Genomic DNA, 20,611 nt, shown 5'->3' with positions numbered 1-20,611 from the left:
TTTTTTCCTTCCAAACGTAAGACAGTGTGTAAAAAAGACATCTATTTGAGAAATGCCCTGTAATTCACATGCTAGTATGGGGACCCCGGAACTCAGAGATGTGCAAATAACCACTGCTTCTCAACACCTTATCTTGTGCACATTGTGGAAATACAAAGGTTTCCTTGATACCTATTTTTCACTCTTTATATTTCACCAAATGAATTCCTGTATACCTGGTATACAATGGAAACCCAATGCAAGGTGCAGCTCCTTTATTGGCTCTGGGTACCTAGAGTTCTTAATAAACCTACAAGCCTTATATATCCCTGCAACCAGAAAAGTCCAGCAGATGTAATGGAATATTGCTTTAAAAAATCTGCCATAGCTGGAAAAAGTTATAGAAGAAAACTTGGACATAAATGGCTCTTTTATTCACCTCAATTTCATTTTTTTTATTTTAGCTGTTACTTTCTGTAGGAAAACCTTGACAGATCTATACACATGACCCCTTGCTGAATTCAGAATTTTGTCTAATTTTCAGAAATGTTTAGCAGTACGGGATCCAGCATTGGTTTCACACCCATTTCAGTCACTAACTGGAAGGAGGGTGAAAGCACAAAAATTGTAAAAATGGGGTATGTACCTGTAAAATGCCTAAATTGTGTTGAAAACTGTGGTTTTCTGATTCAGGTCTGCCTGTGCCTGAAAGCTGGGAAGATGGTGATTTTAGCACTGCAAACCCTTTGTTTATGCCGTTTTCAGGGAAAAAGCACAAGCTTTCTTCTGCAGACCCTTTTCCCCATTAAAAAAAACTACATTGTGGCTGTATTTTGGCTAATTTCTTGGTCTCCTCTAGTGGAACCCACAAAGCCTGGGTACCGCTAGAATCCCTAGGATGTTGGAAAAAAAGGATGCAATTTTGGCGTGGGTAGGTTATGTGGACAAAACGTTATGAGGGCCTAAGTGCGAATTTCCCCAAATAGCCAAAAAAGGCTCAGCACCTGAGGGGAAAAGGCCTGGCAGCGAAGGGGTTAAAGCAGTGCCTAATTTCAACTTACACACTTCAGTTTCCCACACTGAACATACCTCACCCTTCTGAGGTTGGCCAGAATTTACCGATCTTCTGAATGCCCGAGATCTAGGGAGGTTTGGGCTGATTTTTAGGTCGCAGCCCTACAGACAGCACAGGTTTGTTATAGGCATCTTGGGGACTTTCAGAAAGTTGACCTAGGAATGCATTCCGCTCGTTGATTACCATTGGCTTTGTGGTTTGTAATTCACACTTTCTGGTTTTCCATTTGCTGGCTTTATTTGCTTTAGGCTCTCCAAGGTCAGTTTGTCCCTGCTGTTGCCTAAACCATGTTTTCTGTATCTTTCCACAAACATGCTTTCTGTTAATTGCCATTTAAATCTTGTATCCTTCCACAAACTTGCTTTCTGTTAATAGCCATTTAAATCTTGTATCCTTCCACAAACTTGCTTTCTGTTCACAGCCATTTAAATCTTGCTCTTATCTCATCACATTTGCTCTGCATTCAAAGACTGAGGTCAAATGTCAAGTGCTGTCTTCCAAGGGCGCGTGTTTACTTATGTGACAATCTTGATGGATACTGCGGTGGAAAGAGTTTTGTTTCTAGCACATGACAATCTCTACATGAACTGTGTATTTCAGAACTATTAAGGCACAAATGAAGCACAATTTTTGTTATTTCTGAAGTATGTTGGAAAAAATACTTTAATATGATCAAAATTAATCAGTAAACTAGGTGATGCATTACCACACATTTTCATCTGTGCACTGTATAGTTATGTTAGTAAAACTGTATGTCTGTGCAAATGTAATGGTCTATTCAATTGAAAATGTGTTGTCTGTAATTGCAGTGTGCTACCACATAATGAATACTCCACTCTACTCTACACCACTTCACACCACTGCACTCTACTCTACAACACTCCACTTCATACCACTCCACTGCACTTTGCATCACTGCACACGACTGCACTCTGCGCCACTTCCTGCTACACCTCTCTACCCTGTACTGCTCTACTCTGTGCCAATGTACTCTCCGCCACTCTACTCTACACCACTACACTCTTCACCACTGCATTCTACACCACTCCAGTCTAGGCTGCACCAGTCGACTCTGCACAACTCCACTCTACCCTACTGTACTCTATGCTAGTCTGCAACTCTGCACTCTACACCAATGTGCTCTACACCAACACACTTTACTCTAAACTACTCTGCTACACTTTACACCACTGCACTTGACACTCTACTCTGCAACACTGCACTCTCCTCCACTCAACTCTATGCCACTATACTCTGCACTACTCCACTCTGTGCCACTGCACTCTATGACACTATGCTCTGCCCCCCCACTATGCTCCTCTCTATGCTACTCTAATCTGCACCACTCCATACCACTGCACTCTATGCCACTCAACTCTACGCCACTGCACTATATGCCGCTCAACTCTACTCTGCTGCCCTCTGTATCACTCAACTCTATGCCACTCCACCCTGCGCCAATCTATGCCACTCTACTCTACGCCAGTCTACTCTGCCCCACTCTATGCCACTCAACGTCACTCCAATCTGCAATCTACTATGCACCACTCTAATCTATACCATTGCATTTGTAATGCTGCATTGTACGCCACTGACTTCAGTGCCACTGTAGTCTACTCCACTATAGTCTGCAACAGTCAATGCCAGTGCACTCTACACTAATGGTTCCCAACCTGTGGTTCAGGGACCCCTGGGGGTCAGCGAAGCCTCCTCTACGGGTCCGTAACTGCTTAGAAAATTAAATAATATTGACAGATTAGGTCTCCAGCTTTCAGTAATGACTCAGTGGGGGGTGTCTGTGGATTCCAATAACGATTCAGTTAAAATGTTGGGAACCGCTGCTCTACACCAGTGTTGGACACTCTACGCGACTCCACACTAAGCCACTCCAAAACACAACACTCTCTGCCATTCCACTCTTCAACACACTACTACACTCTGCGCCATTTCACTCTGACACTCCACCTAACTCTCCTCTATGCTGCTACCTTTAAGCCATGCTGAACAGCAGCCACGCTGGTGAACAACATGGCTAAAACACATTGGCAAAGCCAATAGCTGTTGCGTAGGCAAGACCTATTGGTTTTGCCACTGCTTGTTTACATATTGTGTGGAACAAATGCAAGGGAACTGGCAAGGTGTTATTAACACATTTTGTGCAGTCACTGATTTGTCTATAGAGTCATCAGTTAAACATTGCCTTCTTAACGTTATACCTCCACCTACGAAAATGAGTTAGATGTAAATTTGTATTATTTTGACAAAAATACCAATTGTTATTTTATTTGGTGGCTCAGGCTGTGTGGCCCAGTGGGGGCCTGCTGACACCTCTCGAAATGGTCCATTGATAAAGAATTTAGAATGGAAATTGTCAGCACGGATGATAAACTCTCTTATGACCTAGAAGATTGTTTGCAAAGCTTTGTGAATTGATGTTGTGGCAGACAAAGGACTGAAGCTACCACATCTGAATGAACGATGTTCACGCACATGTACATATTGTGACAGTTAATGATGTATAATACTGTGATGTTACAAGTGTCGCAATTCATTTTTCCTATTTGTTATTACTGACAAATACATAAATATAACTTCAAAAATATTACTAACTGTATTTTACATATTTGACTTGTTTGAGAATTCTTTTGTTTGATATTTCATCCTAACCGCTGCTGAATATTTAGATTCAGTTTAATATGCATCTAAATAAATATGTTTAATGTTTCGTATGTGTCGGTCCAAAGACATGAATACTTCTTTTTTTGGTTCATGGTTCAGGTAATGAATTCAGTTTATGAAAAATGCTTTCAACTTGTTTTTGATTTACCCTTTTTCAGAAATGTAAGGATAATAAGATTATATAAATTGCCACATTAATTAAATCACAACTATGCCATTCCATTTATCTAAGAAGCAGATTGTGTCTTGTGTACCAGGAGTGAAAAGGCACTTCACAACTTATGAAATCACCTCGCATTTATGTTTCCTTGAGTTTGCCACTGTACTGTTTCCTGTCAGAAATCTAGTGCAGCAAGGAGCCTAATGCATGCAGCAAACCACAAGACTCAACATGGTTCAAATAACAGCAATGACACACCCATAATAAAACAAGATAACTTTTTAGGTCAGAAATTCGAGTATGTGTCTAGTGGGTACTGCCGAAATCGTAGATCAGAGTTGTAATCGCGCTTTTGTCACTTGACCAAATTGTGCTATCTTGATCGCCCTTCTTAACGGTTTATTTATCACCAAGCTAGGGTGCATTAACAAGCGGTTTTGCCTTATATTAAGAACTTTGTGAATACGTGAGTGCTTGCAATTCTACGTGGCATTAGGTCTCAGTGGCTGGCTGCTGTGAAAAGTTGTTTTCATTTTTTTCTTCAGTTTTTATACGTTTGGTGTGTATGGCCCTTACTTTGTTCATGGTGAGCATATTGAATCTATATTTACTTACAAGGGACTTTGAGTCAGCCCCCTTCAACTATTCAGCTATTGTCACTTTTGCCTAAAGCCTCCAGTCACTGGCTTGAGACATTCTCAATCACATTGTGGATCAGCTCTTAGGAGTATTTTAGTCTTTCCATTTTTCTTTTAATTGTTAGGGTTTGCTTTTCTGCCTGGACTGGGATGCCCAGGAGACTGTTTTACTTCTGAAACCAGTTGCAGTGACAAAAGTAGCTAAAAAATGACTGATACAGAAAAACATTTTTTTTACTCTCCAGTGCCAGGTAAATAAGCAAAGACCAGTCCAATAAGTTAAACATATACACTGCCTGTAAGGCCCTAGCCACACAACATATAAATGTGAAACCTATTGGCTTTTTTTTTTCTAGGAAAGAAAGGCACACAAACAAATAGAAGGTAGGAGTTCACACTGGAACTGGATTGCAAATAGGTCAAAATGTGACACATTAAAAATGCAAAGACCAGTGGCGGCTGGTGACATTTGAAAGTGGGGGGACGTAAAAGCTGGGTATGACTTTTATGTAGTGAGTGAAGTGAGCAAGCTTAATGGACAAACGTGGGGTGCAAGGTGAGTCCTCAAGAAAAAGATTGACAAATAGTGCATTTGAAAGCAAATGAATTTAGTGAGAAAGCAAGGTTTATAAAGCAGTGGTAACGTATAGTCTTGAAATACTAAACACATTAAAAACTGCCCTATATCTTACTACATTTAACACGTTCAACAGTTACTTTAAGGTGCAAATTGTACAATGCGACAACTTCAAGCCCTTTAAAAGTGTGTGCTTACCTATTGTCTTGTACTTCATGCAGCATCAACTTTGGGAGAAAATGCTATAACCGGGCATCAGGAAGCACCTACAGCTGCTGGGTGCTATCAATCATACAGAAATATGTGCAGATAGATCTTTAGGTGGGATGAAAAAAGTTGGGGGTCCTCTAAAAGGGAACATGTAAAATACATTTCTGTGATTCCCATAGTGTGCCACCTGGCCTGCATTTTGGTCTCTCTCTAAGATATAATTGCATCCAGAAATATAACACAGCAACTAACATACACCTAAACCCTATCAGTACTATGGTTTTGTCAATGGTTGTTAGCTTTTTAAGACAAATGAGTAACAACAATGATTAGTTATAAATAACTAACATTGGAAATGTTTCAATTCTGAAATAGTAAGACTGTGAATTAAATATTAATGATGCCTATGGAAGGAGTGTGACCTTCAGTTATGATATGTATTATATATGTATGCCCTTTTTCTCTTCACATGTGAGGCATCTACACATTGTCAACCTCCTGTCTTCCCTCTTCAGCAATCTCTTTTCCCTCTCCCCTGAATGAACTCCCTCATTTTACCACCCCAAACATATACTGCACTCATTCGCATTTAAGCACTTTATTTAATTTTGCTTTTGCCTTTTGCTAAACCACTCCTTCACACATATTTACACTGAATTTCAATTGCAACTGGAATGCATGACCATTATTATGTGGACTCTGCTGAGAGACTAACCCACTGTCAGGCACTTTGCTTTACCTTCAGCCTCAACATCAGTGCTCTCAATAAAAGCCCCTCATAAACACCATAAAGTCAAAGTATGCACTATGCAAGAGTAATACAATGCACAGAAACACAGCATGATGAAACAGCTAACTCTCTTGGGGAATGCAACATTAAATAAAACTTGTGAAATAAGAGGAACTAAATGGCTGACACACATTACATACATTTTAACATTCATTGTTCGCATATTAGTTCATGTTTGTGGGATCAGTTACCAAAACTACAACTTTTCATACAGAGTAACATTTACAAATGAATCTTCCTTCATGCATCAAATTACCTAGACCTAGCCATGGCCACTTGTTCTATATAACATTTTGGATCTCTATTCCACTTGGAAGACGATGTATTAAAATAACAATGAAACTGCTTTACACCCGTAGCATAAATCTTAAGCTGATATTCAGCTTCATATGGAACTTCTGGAAGGTAAAACGAGAGCTTTAAGCTTAATTTCATCATAACGTTGCATAATACAAAACAGGAAAAGTTGTGACAAAACACAGCAACAAGTATTGCACACAGGCAGCACTAAAAACTAATTGTAAAACTGTTGTAAGGATTAATAGTGAGACCATGCATATTTCAGACATTAAAGTCACTTGTATTTCACTATGAGCCTCGAAATGCCTTGGCTTTCAAAAGCTGCCTCCAAGGGTTCCTCCCACAGGGGGAATACCGGGTGGAATAGAAGAATTGTATAACCCCCACTCAGCCGGTCACACGGTAGACGCCATTTTTTCCTCCACCAACCACATCACCTTCACTCACACCACAGAACTCCACTGACCTGTCCACCACTGCATCCACTTTTCCTTCCTGAAGCCCACCACCTACAACATCTGATCCCCTACCGCAAGTGGAACAAGATCTCCAAGGAACAACTAATCTCCAACCTCGCACAAGCTCCACCTCCCAGTACCAACGACCCCAACACTGCCGCCCTCAACCTCACTCGATGGCTAGAAGCATGCGCAGACTCCCTCGTCCCACTAAAAAAAAACAACATCACCCGCACCAACAAGGCAGCCCCCTGGTTCATCGCAGAACTTCAATCTTCCAAACGAGAATGCTGGAAAATCGAGAAAGCCTGGTGCCAAGAACATTCAGTGAGCAACTTCTCTGCCCTCAAATCAGCCATGCGCAAACATCACCACCTCATCCGGACCACCAAATGATCCTTCTACAAAGAACGCATAGACGACAACGCGCACAACAGCAAGGAACCTTTTGCCAAAATTAAAGAACTCACCAAACCCAAATCCTGTGCCACCGACCCTCCACTCTCCCAAGACCTCTGCAAATCCCTCTCCAACTACTTCCACCACAAGATCGTAGACATACACGAAAGCTTCACATCGGCGTCTCCCACCATCACCACCACCGACACAGCCAACAACACAGCTCCGTGCAGCACCAACGTACTGAAATCCTGGACCCCCACCAACGATGAAGAAACCAGCAAAACCAGGAGCTCCATCCACTCAGGCTCCCCTACAGACCCCTGCCCCTACCACATCCTCAACAAAGCCAACAAAACCAAAAACCATCGCTCCCCAGCTCCGGGCCGAAATCAACAGCTCCTTCAAGACCTCAACCTTCCCGTATATTTGGAAACACGCCGAAGTCAACGCTCTACTCAAAAAACCCAACGCAGCCCCTGAAGACCTCACAAATATCATCCTATCTCTCTACTCCCCTTCCCCGCGAAGGTCATAGAGAAGATAGTAAACAAACAACTGTCTCAATTCCTGGAGGACAACAACATACTCAATGTCTCCCAGTCTGGATTCCGCAAAAATCACAGCACCGAGACCGCCCTCATAGCCTGCACAGACGACATCAGGACCAGATTGGACAAGGGCGAAACCGTTGCCCTCATCCTCCTAGACCTCTCTGCAGCATTCGACACCGTATGCCACCAAACCCTTCACACACGCCTCTTTGATGCCGGAATTCGCCACAAAGCCCTGGACTGGCTCACCTCCTTCCTCTCTGAAAGAACCAAAAGAGTTTGCCTCCCTCCTTTCCAGTCTACTGCCACCAAGACCATCTGTGGGGTCCCCCAAGGATCCTCCCTCAGCCCCACCCTTTTCAATATCTACATGGCTCCGCTAGCCAGCATCCTCCGCCCCCACGGCCTCAACATCATTTCATACGCTGATGACACCCAACTCATCATCTCCCTCACGAGGAACCCATCTACAGCCAAGAATAACCTACACGTCGGACTCCTCGCCATCGCCAACTGGATGACAGCAAGCCACCTCAAACTGAACTCAGAAAAAAACGAGATCAACATCTTCGGTCCCAACAAGACAGCATGGAACGACTCATGGTTGCCCACCATCCTAGGACCACCCCCAACACCCACCCCTCACGTACGCAATCTCGGCATCATACTGGACTCCTCTCTCTCTCTCCATGACTCAGCAAATCAACGCCATATCATCCTCCTGCTTCAACACTCTCCGCATGCTAGGTAACACTTTCAAATGGATTCCCCTAGAAACAAGAAGAACGGTCACCCACGCCCTCATAAGCAGCAGACTAACTACGGCGACACCCTCTACGCAGGGACCACAGCCAAACTTCAGAGAAAACTCCAGCGCATCCAGAACGCAGCCGCACGTCTCACCCTCAACCTCCCTCGCCACGAACACATCAGATCCCTACACTGGCTGCCCATCAACAAAGGGATCATCTTCAAAATCCTAATCCACGCTCACAAAGCTCTCCACGACACCGGACCGGCCTACCTCAATGAACGCATCAACTTCCACAACCCAGCTCGACAGCTCCGCTCCACCGACCTCGTAACAGTCCCCCACATCCAATGCACCACCTCCGGCAGCAGATCCTTCTACCACCTCGCCGCCAAGACCTGGAACTCCCTCCCCACCAACCTACGCAGGACCTCCTAACTTTCAGAAAGCACCTCAAAACTTGGCTTTTTGAGCAGTTATAGACAAACCTTCCAACAACCTCCTCGAACAAACCTCAAGATGATGCTATAAGGAGGTAGGTTTGTGAGTGTTGGTTTGTGTGTGAGGTAGATGTGGAGGACGGCATATCCAGAAGCTGCCCATGGGTTTCTGTGGTGCTCTGCAACTGGTGCCATGTGGTTCATAAGGCAAGACAATGTGCTTCTATCTAATTAACTGGCGATAAAATGTTTAATGATAAATATTTTTGTAGATGGCCCTACTAACCATAATGTCTCTAGTGATTGGAATAAAACAACCTAATTCAATAATACCTTCCAAGTCGCATAAATGATGATATTTTGAGCTATTCAGTAAAACATGTAACCTGCCAGCCTCTCATCAGAAGTTGCCATAATTGTATTGTTAGTTTTCAAACAAGCATACTATGATAATGTATACATCATACATTTTTTCTAGGTATGAGAAAAAATGTTATGCTTTTGTCTCAGTAAATAATGCTTACCCAATGTTAAGGCCATGAAGTTAGGGACAGCTTAAACGCCATACAGCAGATCACTGAATTTACTGTAAGCATGTATTTCTCCTCTTGCGCTTGACTCAGAAATTTGGATCCGTTTCGCAAGGGAGCAAGAACCCTGCTCATCTTTTGGAACAGTTTCACAAGGAAAAAATACAGCAGCTCCACTTCTAAAGGAGCCAGCAATCTACAGCCAGGACCTGGGATGTCACATGGGGGAGGTTAGCATGACAATGGGTCTCAGTACAATAACACAAGATTAGCATTAGAACACTGTTACCGAAGACAAGGCACTAAATCACACGTGCTTGCATCCACTCCTACTGCATGACGGATGAGGAAAGGGTGGGAACTATGCCTGTTAATGACAGATGGCTGCCCTCATGCAGGGATGAAGACTCCGATGCCCAAAATCATGATGCTAAAAGCGTCACTTGCTTATAGGGGATACTGCCATGGATCACAATGGAAATGAAGGCTTTAGAGCAGTCAGCCCTGTGTGGTGCGTCACAATGTACAATATTGACTTACTGCCAGGCTTCTGTCTCGTGCTTCAAAGCGAGGCGCAGCATACATCCTGGGATAGACAGTCCAGACTTGAATGCATCGATATGTTTAGAGATACAATCGTATCTCTAAACAAATCAATCTATTTAATATTTTTATATGAATGTGTAGGAATTTTAGAAGGGCACAGCCCCTCAACTGTAAAAGAGAAACCACCCCTGTCAAAGACAAAAACGTTGTGAATGTTCAGAGGCAAGCCTTCATGGTAGGGTCTACTGCACTTCATAAGGTTTTGAAGTCAGAGTTCTTTTGCAGAGTGGAGAGTAAAGTGATTTCCTAAAGCGCACAATTGAAACTTGCATTCCTGATAAAAGTATTCTTAAGGAGATTAAATAATGTAAAAACATATTTTAATTTTGAAACACTTGTGTTTTTGCTAATTGGAATCATGCTTTCTCTGTAGCTAGAAATGTGTGAATATTAAAAGATGTGTTTTTTACTTTAAAGACTACAACTGGCAGCAACAACTGTACAGCACCTTTTTGTGGCACATCACTGAACTCGACATATCACCACATTAGTGGTGATGGAAGCCTGGGCAGATTACGATGACGCCAGTCCCCCATGTCTTTTTACTAGTTGGATAATTTGTTTATTTGTTTGCTAGTAAAACAGGCCAATTTATTGGTTATCTGGTGGATAGCAGAGACACAAGGAAAATACCTTTACAGCTAGTATATAGGAACTGGAAAGGGGACAACTAATATAGCAGTTGCAAAGAAGCAAAACATTAATACTGCAATACATCATCATGGATCCTGGTTCTTTTTTCGGGCAACAGTAATTACATGACCCTTGAGTAGTATGTTTTAGACCGCCATCTTGCACTAGGTTCCATATGTTCTTTTTGTACATATGCATGTCACCAACAGTGTAAGGCACAGCATGTGGAAGGAAACCAAATAATATCCTAAAGCTCAGATAATGTTCACAAGGTGTGCTCTGTGTTGTGCAATGCATCTGAATGTAGCTACAGCTAGCGGTGCAATGGAGAGGAAATAATACTTTTACTAGCACGTTATATGGAATGCTGAGATTGGCTCAATCAATTAAATGCTTAAAATCAGATCAGCATTAAATGCTGTTTTTTGCCCTCATTTTATGTACAGTAAGTGTCTCAAGCATGCTGTATGGTATTAACAACTATAAATGGCTTTATCTCTCCTCTTATGCCCTTTAGGCATTTTCACTTGAAGAAACATCACAAAATAAAATGATGGAGGGAGTGTTGAAACATTTCAAACACTCACTCCCATTCACAAATCTGGGTTTAATCTATTGTTATATTGATTGCCGCATCACCCCAGTTTGGACCCAGTCATATGCAAATCAGTCATGACCCTGCTCCCCATGGGACAGTCCAGCTCGAACTGCCAAGCCATGTCCTCCCTGGACTGGAAACAAGCAACGGGTTTCGGGGTATCACCTTCATCAGCTAGGCTAGGTTGAATCCAGTGGTACAGCGAGAAAGGGACCCATGTATGGGCATACCCTAGCCACTTAGGGCACACATAGCAACATCACAAAACAAAATGATGGACGGAGTGTTGAAACTTTTCCACAACCTCACACCCAGTCACAATGCTGGGTTTAATTAATCATTATTTTGCTTGCCATGTTACCCCACTTTCGACCTAGCCATATGGAAATCAGCCTTGAACCTGTCCATCATCTTGTTGGGTTGCTATGTTAGCCGTAAGTGGCCAGGGTATGCCCAGATTTGGGTCCATTGCTCACTGCCACTGGATTCAAGCTAGCCTGGCTGATGAGGGGTGATTCTCAGAATCTGGTCCCAGGATGCTTTTTTCCGGTCTAGGGAGGACCTGGCCTACTAGTTCGGGCTGTATTGTTCCCATGGGAGCAAGGTTAAGAGTGATTTGCATATGGCTGGCTCCAAACTGGGCTGGCATGGTGAGCAAAAAAACAATGGATTTAACCCAGGTCTGTGACTGGGAGTGAGTGTTTGAAAAGTTTCAGCACTCCGTCCATCATCTTGATCTCGCTTCAAGCCTATAATTTTAAGTCGGAAGAATTAACCACTGTTAATGCCCTTAGCAGAGAACAATATTATTTAAATAAAAAGTAGATCTATGGGTATACAAAGAGGAGGACTGGATTACAGGGGAATTAGGATATTTCCCAAATGTCCTGCTGTCTCCTAAAGAACACTACAGCAAACAACATGGTGAGGGATAGAATGCTTGAATTCATCTGCTAAGGTTCAGTTCGAGCAGCTGCCTGCCCAGTTTAGGCAAAAAAATAATAAGATGCCGCCGAGTGTCACTGAGAGCTGTGGGACAGCGGAGTAGCTGGATACTCTGTTAAGTGAAAGCAGGCACCATCACGCGTGCAGTGGCCCACGATACATACATTGCACACGGACAGCCTCTCATTCCTGCAAGGCCCACTGTTGCAAGTACCATATTTTCAATAGCCCAAGGAAAGTTCATGATTCTGTTGCAGCCTTCACCTGTAGTAATGAACACAAATCTAGATTTGAGGCTTGGGAAGGAGGGTGCTTTGTTGAAACTACATCAGAAGTTGACCCTCACTGTTGACCTTTAAGCAATGCAAGCAGACCTTCCACATGGCGCAAGAAGAACAATTGAGATACATATGGGCATTAGTGTGTGTTTGTGTGTAAGGATTATGTAAGAAACTCACAAGATGCGACATAAAGAAGAAAGCAAGTTGCAGAAGAGGTGATTAAAAAAGCTGAAACTAAGAAACTTGTAATTTGAAACACTTATTAGAGGTGGCATTTAAAGAGTGCGCATGTGATCACGGACAGTTATAAAGAATTGGATGATAATGTTGAGTAGATAAAGTGATGTCTTGATGAAGGAGGTGAAAAGAAACCTCCCTATAAACAGGGTCGAGGAAAATATGGGATAAAATCACCTGGATCTTCTACCTGTGCGCAAGTGGAAGAAAATGACATATGTTATGTTACAAGCCATATCTCTGTACCAGCCATCAGGCAATTTGTAGGTGTGCTGCTTTTCCCTCTACCTTATGGTAAGCACCCATTGACGAGAAATAGCAGTCTGGTTGGCTATACAAGTGAGGATGCAATTAGCTGACACTTCTTAATTTGGTTTTGATTGTAAATCCTTTATGTGACACCTCAATTAAAAAAAAGTATAAGGTATAAATATCTGTTGTGTTCTTTGCTGTTGTTCCAGCGGATAGCATGGCTCTTCTTGCTAGAGAAGTCTACCACTGCGGAGCTGAACTCCTTTCTGATGGCATGGCTGGCTTAAACCGACGCAAGATTCTCTGCCACTTGACTTCCGGGTACCCTGTCCTTGTGCCGTATCCTTTGATTGTGGGGTTTATATTTTTGTAATTGGAAACAATTTGTTCAATTGCAGTAGTAAATTATGCTCATCCCAAACAGTTCCGTTCTTCAAAAGCCCCTTCCAGAAGGGAGGTGTAAAGAAAACTGCTCCTTTAAATTACGTTATGTCCAAACCCTCATTTATAGGTAGACGTAGCTCTAAAAATTAGTACAAATGTTATTTGAACCAATTTTTAGAGTTGCATAATTATAAGTGGAGGGTATGTACCTACATTTATTTTGTGATTGGGTTTTATACAAGCTGCACATCACTGTTGAAACCAAGCACAAAAAATGCAAGAAAAGTTGTAACAAAGAACACAAATACAGTTTCACGTGCAGATTCCCAGAAACGTATGTTACAAGAGCAGACTATGCAATGATCCTAGTAAGGGCTATTTGCACACAATATTTACACAATTTAGATCGTCTTTCCCAAAGCCACATAGAGAGACTGCTTCTTCCTCAGATATAACCATGATTAGCTCATCTGTCAGTAGGCTCTAGTATCTGTGGTGACTGCAAAACAGTGATTGGCGAAGTGTTTTGTCCAGCACTTGTTATCCTCCAGCTTGTGCTAGAACTACTTGCAGAAAGCCCACCAGTGGTGGGTAGCAGCACAAATAATGAACCGACCATGAAAAATTTAAGCTATAAAGACTGCCACAAGAATGGAAAATGATGTAACACACAATCACCTCAGATTTCCTATATTGCAAGCCCTTTCTCGCTAGTTTCCACAGTTCCTGACTCACAGGACTGTGCATATTGAGGCTGTGCCAGTTCATTTTTACCTCTGTTCTCACTAAAATAAAATGGACTGAATTGCATTACTAATAACCATGCTCTTGCTTTTTTGCCAAAAATGAGCCATTCATTTAACGTAAAACAAAACCTAGAGAACCTTGATGGAAAGCACTTATCATCTGAGATGGAATCTGTCGTCTCGTTCTGGACCAGAAATATCCAGATTGCAAATATGCCACGTGTCAAACCATCATATAAAGCTGGTGATTGTAGATAACTGAAGCAAGCATCAGTCTTTCTTTTTGGAGCAGGCACATCCCTTTCAGGGCCTCAAACAGTTTCAGTTTAGAATTGAGCGATTAATCATAGTTGTCCTGACAGATTAATAAGCATCTAGCAATTTTTACTGCTTCAGACCACCATGTGGTTTGCCTGCCCTATGCATAGTCCAGGTGTCTGGGAAGTGTGTTGGTGCATTGTCCACTATTGTCATTCGCCAGTGGCACCACTGAAGCCATGAGTGCTGTCCCCTGGCCCTTGATTCCTGCATGTACCTTCTTGACTGCACGCAGTGCCAGAAATCTCTCTTCAATGGTTGCACATGTGAACCCTGAACACTTGTGTTCCTAACACAGTGAGGCCAGTAGGCAATAGTCTGCATGACATTTATAGTGGTTCCCTTTGCAGCAAACACGCAGCAACCTAATGCTGGCCGGAGAGGTCTCAAATAACATATTTCACTGTGAGTAGTGATCAGAGATTTATGTCAAAATAACGAGGGACCAAAATATCGAGGCCTAAATATTGAAACCCAGAATATCATCAAGATAAGTGCATATAGGTAAGTATAGCTTTACTATTCTTGACTCCACATCTACATGTCTTGAAGATACATATATTAAGATATATACATGTGATGCTCAGTATAGTAAACATATACTTCCCTTCACGATATTTCTGTTCTCAATATTTTGTCGACACGATATGTGTTCCTCGATATTCTGTTGGAAAACTAGAACGAGATCGGCATTCACCTTTACAATCCAGTTAATGGGTTGCAATGTAAGCCACCTTCAAATGTTTCCACCTGCTGGTAGATCTAGTCCAGGGTCTACTAACATGGGCTGGAGTTTTCCTACAAATATCAGCCATCTCCTATAAGTCAGTAGGAAGGTACAAAATAAAACTAGGGTGAGTAATCCTTGTTGACTCAACTGCAAGAATGTGGATGCAGATCCATACAAACAACCTGAAACATACGTTGAGTGGTGTAAGGAGTTTCTTTCCTGCTTCGTTTTTCCCGATCTCCATTTTAAAGTTCTAGTTGAACCAGGTTGTTAACTCATTCTGTTTATTTACAGAGTGATTTTAATGGAGACTAATATTGGTAAAATATCCACATTCTGTTGGACAAAAAGTAATTTCTGTAACTGCTTTCAGAAGAAGCAATTATTTCTGAAGCATATATGTGATTTCTGAGAGTTCAGAATCAAAATCTCTGCATTTCTCGATGAGCTGTATCAGCAATAGCATCCTTGTTGACACTATTTGCAGAAGGGTCGAGTTTGGATGTCGTAGTAGATATCTGACCGTCCATGGACTTGGTCAATTATAAAACTGAAGAGTGATAAAGTAACAGCTCCAAAAGCATGCATCCAGGGGTTTAACTTGTTGGTCTTTTTATGAACAGCATGAAGAGAATAGGCCGAGGCGTTTGTAAGAAATTAAATGGATTATTTGGTAAATGGTCCATTTGACGGACTCCAAGGTTGCTGAGGTGTGGAGGCAAAGCTTTCAGTCTGTATCTCAGTCCTGGTAGTATTTAAAAGTGGCCATTGAAACGGGTCCCTAATGGCGAAAAATACTGGTTGATTTCTGAAAAATTTAATTAAAAGAACAGTAAATTAATCCATGACATATATTTAGTTCCCGTTTATGTTTTACTTAATCTTGCATTCATCTAAGGGTATTAGCTATTTCCAGGATGTTGTGTGTCTGTATTTGTGTGTGTAGCATATTACTCATGTATAATGCTTACTTTGAACTTAGTCACCTCCATCTGTCTATAAGGCCACAAATAACTGTTCTGGAGATGAAGCTGACAGCAGTGTGTGTGTCTCACTGTGACTGTCAGTGGGTCAAAAGGGTATTCAGAATACAAGGTTATTCTGTCCATGGCATCTCTGCAGAGTGCACAAAGGAATTATATTATATTCCTATTACAACTTGGACTATGCAATTATGTGTGAAAGAGGCACACAGTTGTCAAATTACTGACAAGGCAAAAGTAATTGAATGCAGTGCTTACAAGTGAGCGGGTGCATTGTGTCTTTGGTGAAGTGAAGGAAATGTGAAGAAGTGCATTCAAGAGAGAGTGACAAGAGTGTTCGGAAGAGGAAAGAAATGAGGTGTAAGATAGGCAGATGAACGAAATGTGGAGAGAAAAAGGGCATACATACCTAACATTGAGTGAACATAACAGGAATTATTGAGACACACTGAAGACCACTACTCCGTCCACAGAGCTCAGCGATATTTAATTCAGTCTCACAATTGAAACATTTTCAAATATTGATTATTTACATTTTTTACAACAAAATTCATTGTTGTTATTCGTTTATCTTAAACAGCTAACAACCATTGCCAAAGGCAATAGTTATGGCTGGTTTTTGATGTATGTCAGTTGTTGTGTTATATATCTGGATGCAATAACAGAAAGCTCAGAGAGAAAACAAAATACTGGTCGGGTGGCACACTATGGAAATCACGGAAATTTAGTTTGCATGCTTAAGCCATGCCCTTAATTACATACCCTACCTTTTTAGAGACCCCCACTTTTTTCAATCCACTTAAAGAATTGTGGGGCGGTCTTGCACCATGGACTCAACAAGGAGTCTGCCATTTCAACCAATAATATAAGTACACAAAAACAGGCAATAAGACAAAAAGTAGACTACAACATATTGGGAACTTGGTTTATTTACTCTTTATAAAAGTTTTGGAGTCTGCCAGGACACCATGCTGTAATCCTAGAATATAACTAGGTTTTGGGTTACTGAAATGAGGTTGAAAGCTTATCCTGGTCTTTTGCTTGGTATTAAGTGCCGTCTCTCACTATTCGCTGTCTGCTTTGCTTTCTTAAGAGTTTTTGAGGTTTGTTTCACTTTTTCCAGGAAAGTGCAGAACATGGATTCATGACATGTACTAACATATATTGTTGTAAATGTTCAGGATTACATTGGATTTGGATAAGAATAAGTGATCTTGCCATTGTCTGTAGGCATTGCTTGTTTTTATGCATGCCCTTGAGTTAAAACATGCTTCTGCAAACCAATAACTATCTGCAGGCCTGTGATTTATTGCAGGGCATTCCTGACATGGAAGACTTAAAGCCTCAGGGAAATTCACACGTCCTAATTCTCCTAACAGAGCAAGGTTTTTCTGGAATGTGCTTCTCCTCTAATTATTTCTGAATGGTGAGTCATGAAACTTCATTTAATGGGGAAGATCAAAGTAGATGTTGGCAATTTCATTTAATCTCTTGATCTGTCTCATTTTGAGTTCCAGTGCATGAATGTTAATCCTGACAATGAAGCGCAGAGTGACTAATTGTTTTTCTCTTTGCTGAGCCTCTATATCAATAAAAAAGAGACTACATAAATTGGAAGCAGCCACGTAAGACAAAAAGCCGTAGACCGAGTGTATGATGTCTGCAATGGATTTCTACCAGCTCAAGACCTACTCGCATTTGGGTGTTATGTGTAGCTTTAAATTTCCTACAAAGACAGATGGCATTTGAGCCAGTGAATACCAGGGTAGGAATTAAATCAGTTAATTAAACATTCTGTATAAATCCATAACACAAACCATTTCATCCACCAACAAACCATTGAAACTGCCTAAGCCATCTTTCAACCAAATCCCCAAAATAGTCCACTGCATCCATCAACCAAATCCCCAACTAAGCTGATCCATAAACCATGTAAATTCAGCAATAAATGTCCATCACCCATCTCAACCCATCATCCATACCGACTTATAAACCAGGGCCGTGCACCATTTGGCTGTGATAAATAAAGCCAATGCATCAGCACATTGCCCCATCATTTAACCATGTCCATCATCTAACCATGCCCAGCAATCAACCCAGTCTGTCAGTCAACCTGGACTAATCTATTCCAAATCTGAAACAGCAGTCTGGTCCATGACTGCAACAACCAAATCCTTCAGTCAGTCTAAGCAATGTACCAATATTTTCAGTCAGCCCACCCATTCCACAAAACACCCTGTTAGTATAAGGATCATTTTATGTCTTGCCAAAAGTAGAATGAAATACATGGGTTTGAGAGACCAGTGATGTGAAACTATATTTAAACTTGTTTTAAGCTGTGATAGTCAGACAGTATGTACTCTACATCACTGCATTCACCAACCTGTGGAACAGAGTGCACAAGGCAAATATTCATGCTTCCAAACTAGCTAGCGGACAATATTATACAAAAAATGCATACATTAAAACACTTAGATAAAAACTATTTCAATACTGCTGAAATAAGACACAGAATTTGTGTGGGTATAAATATCTCTCCTGAACGGATCCTGTGTTCTACAATTATATGTCACAAATAAATACAAATAATTACAGGAGTGTGTAAGTCCTATAGCCTAACTCCCAGGACATATTGTTTGAGGTCAAGGACAACAGGTTTGCATGTTTATTTTGTCCTTGGGACTTGTAGGCCCCAAACCCTGCAGCACAAACCCTTTGGCTACCAATTTACAGTGCCACATTATGGATCAGGGAAGGTCATTGTTTGCAGTTAAGGTAATATTTGTGTCCATACGTTAATGCCATTCATTCTTGTATTTATGGTTCATTAATGCAAAGCCTTTCTTAGTGGGATGAGCTCTCTAAGGAAATGTAAGCTCGGACTGCATTTGTGGCAGTGGTTCCAGTGTAAAAACATGTACACATGTTTTCAAAGTTTAGCAATATGAGGGTACATACAGTGTTCCCAGAATGCTCTCCGATTAGATTGAAAATATCTGCAGAAGCTTAAAAGCAACATTGATGATCCTTTGCTTTCAAAATAATTGTTCACAAAACATGCAACTAGGAAAAACACATTTTGTTAAGCTACTTTGAAAGTTTAGGTGCAATTTCTTTGAAGCATCATTTAGTAAAATGTGTTGATGCATGCTAGGATTTCCAAAAATATTCATAATTGAAAATCAATGCAACCAGTTTCAACAAGATAATGGAAAAAGTAAAAAATAAACAAGCATTGGCAAAGCCAATAGGTCTGATATTGGTGGTCAGTCGTTTGGTTTTGTTAATGCATGTCTTGTTTTGACATCGTTTTTGTAAAGCTATATTGTTGTGGGATTTGCCAGGCACTCACCATTATAACAAGCACTTCCAAAAAGTAATAATCTGTTTTTAATAGAAGCATTTTATTGCAATTTTACATAGCAACAGGAAAACAAATGCTTTGCACAATTCAGCACCCACATTGCAATTTATCATGTTCAGTTCACAATCGTGGAAGAAGTCCAAAACTCAAAAACCCCACATTACTATATTTCGACCCACTTGTATCATCTGTTTGATAGACCATTTTTTCCAAACTCTATGGCATACCCGGGCCTCATAAATGGTTTCCTTCATCTTGATGCACCAGTCCATGCCCCAAGACAATGCTGTAATCGAAGGGACCATTGGGGAGGTCCGACCTCGGGCGACATCCCTGTCAGCTATCAGCTATTAGCATGCGCACACCCCTACCAAAATTCAGTCACCCTTGGGTCCTCCTAGGTCATCAAGTATACCAAGCACGATGACCCTAGGAGCCCACCACAGCAGACATAACATCAAAAACAGCTTCCCAGTAAATTTGTACAGGACATTGCCAGACAGCATGTAAAAAGTCACCCACATGATTCGTCCAGTGCCCCCATGTGACCCTCCCACCTCTTCCTCAGAGGGGTCAGTGATGTGGGTGTGTGCACTACCAGGGACTTGTACATTTGGAGAAAAAAACCTTTACCTAAGTGACCAAAGAGAATCTTATTTTCCAAGGGGCTGTATATTCAGGAATGTGTTGAAGTGTATCGTGGTATGTATATAGTGCATGTCATAGCTATAAATAATGATAAAATTGGGAAGTGGGCGTAAGAAATTCAGCTTAGAACTCCTGAAATGCCTTCATGTGCTACCACTCCATACGTCGCCAAGCCTTGATATTCCAATGGAGTCTCATCCCCAAACCCTTCCTGCTCCAGCCACTTGCCCACCCACAACGGGGTTCCCGCAGTCAACTGCGGCTCCATCCAAGGCACCGCATGGCAGCCCTCCATACCCCAGGTGCCTTTTGGATGACCTCTGGTATTTCGGAGGGAATGGGAGCA

General features: G+C 41.6%; 1 protein-coding gene across 6 annotated transcripts in view; it reads left to right on the top strand.

The window, feature by feature from the left end:
• ACTMAP (actin maturation protease) overlaps window positions 1-20,611 on the top strand; it is a 282,255-nt gene that overhangs the window by 141,089 nt on the left and 120,555 nt on the right. For all 6 annotated transcript variants that reach the window (XM_069208103.1, XM_069208101.1, XM_069208099.1 and 3 more), the window contains one exon: window positions 13,302-13,431. In XM_069208103.1, coding sequence (XP_069064204.1) covers window positions 13,302-13,431 — 130 coding nt within the window. The remainder of the gene's footprint in view (window positions 1-13,301; window positions 13,432-20,611) is intronic.

Source organism: Pleurodeles waltl, chromosome 9 (genome assembly GCF_031143425.1).
Source record: "Pleurodeles waltl isolate 20211129_DDA chromosome 9, aPleWal1.hap1.20221129, whole genome shotgun sequence".
Lineage (NCBI taxonomy): Eukaryota > Metazoa > Chordata > Amphibia > Caudata > Salamandridae > Pleurodeles > Pleurodeles waltl.
This window is presented reverse-complemented; position numbering and strand designations above follow the sequence as displayed.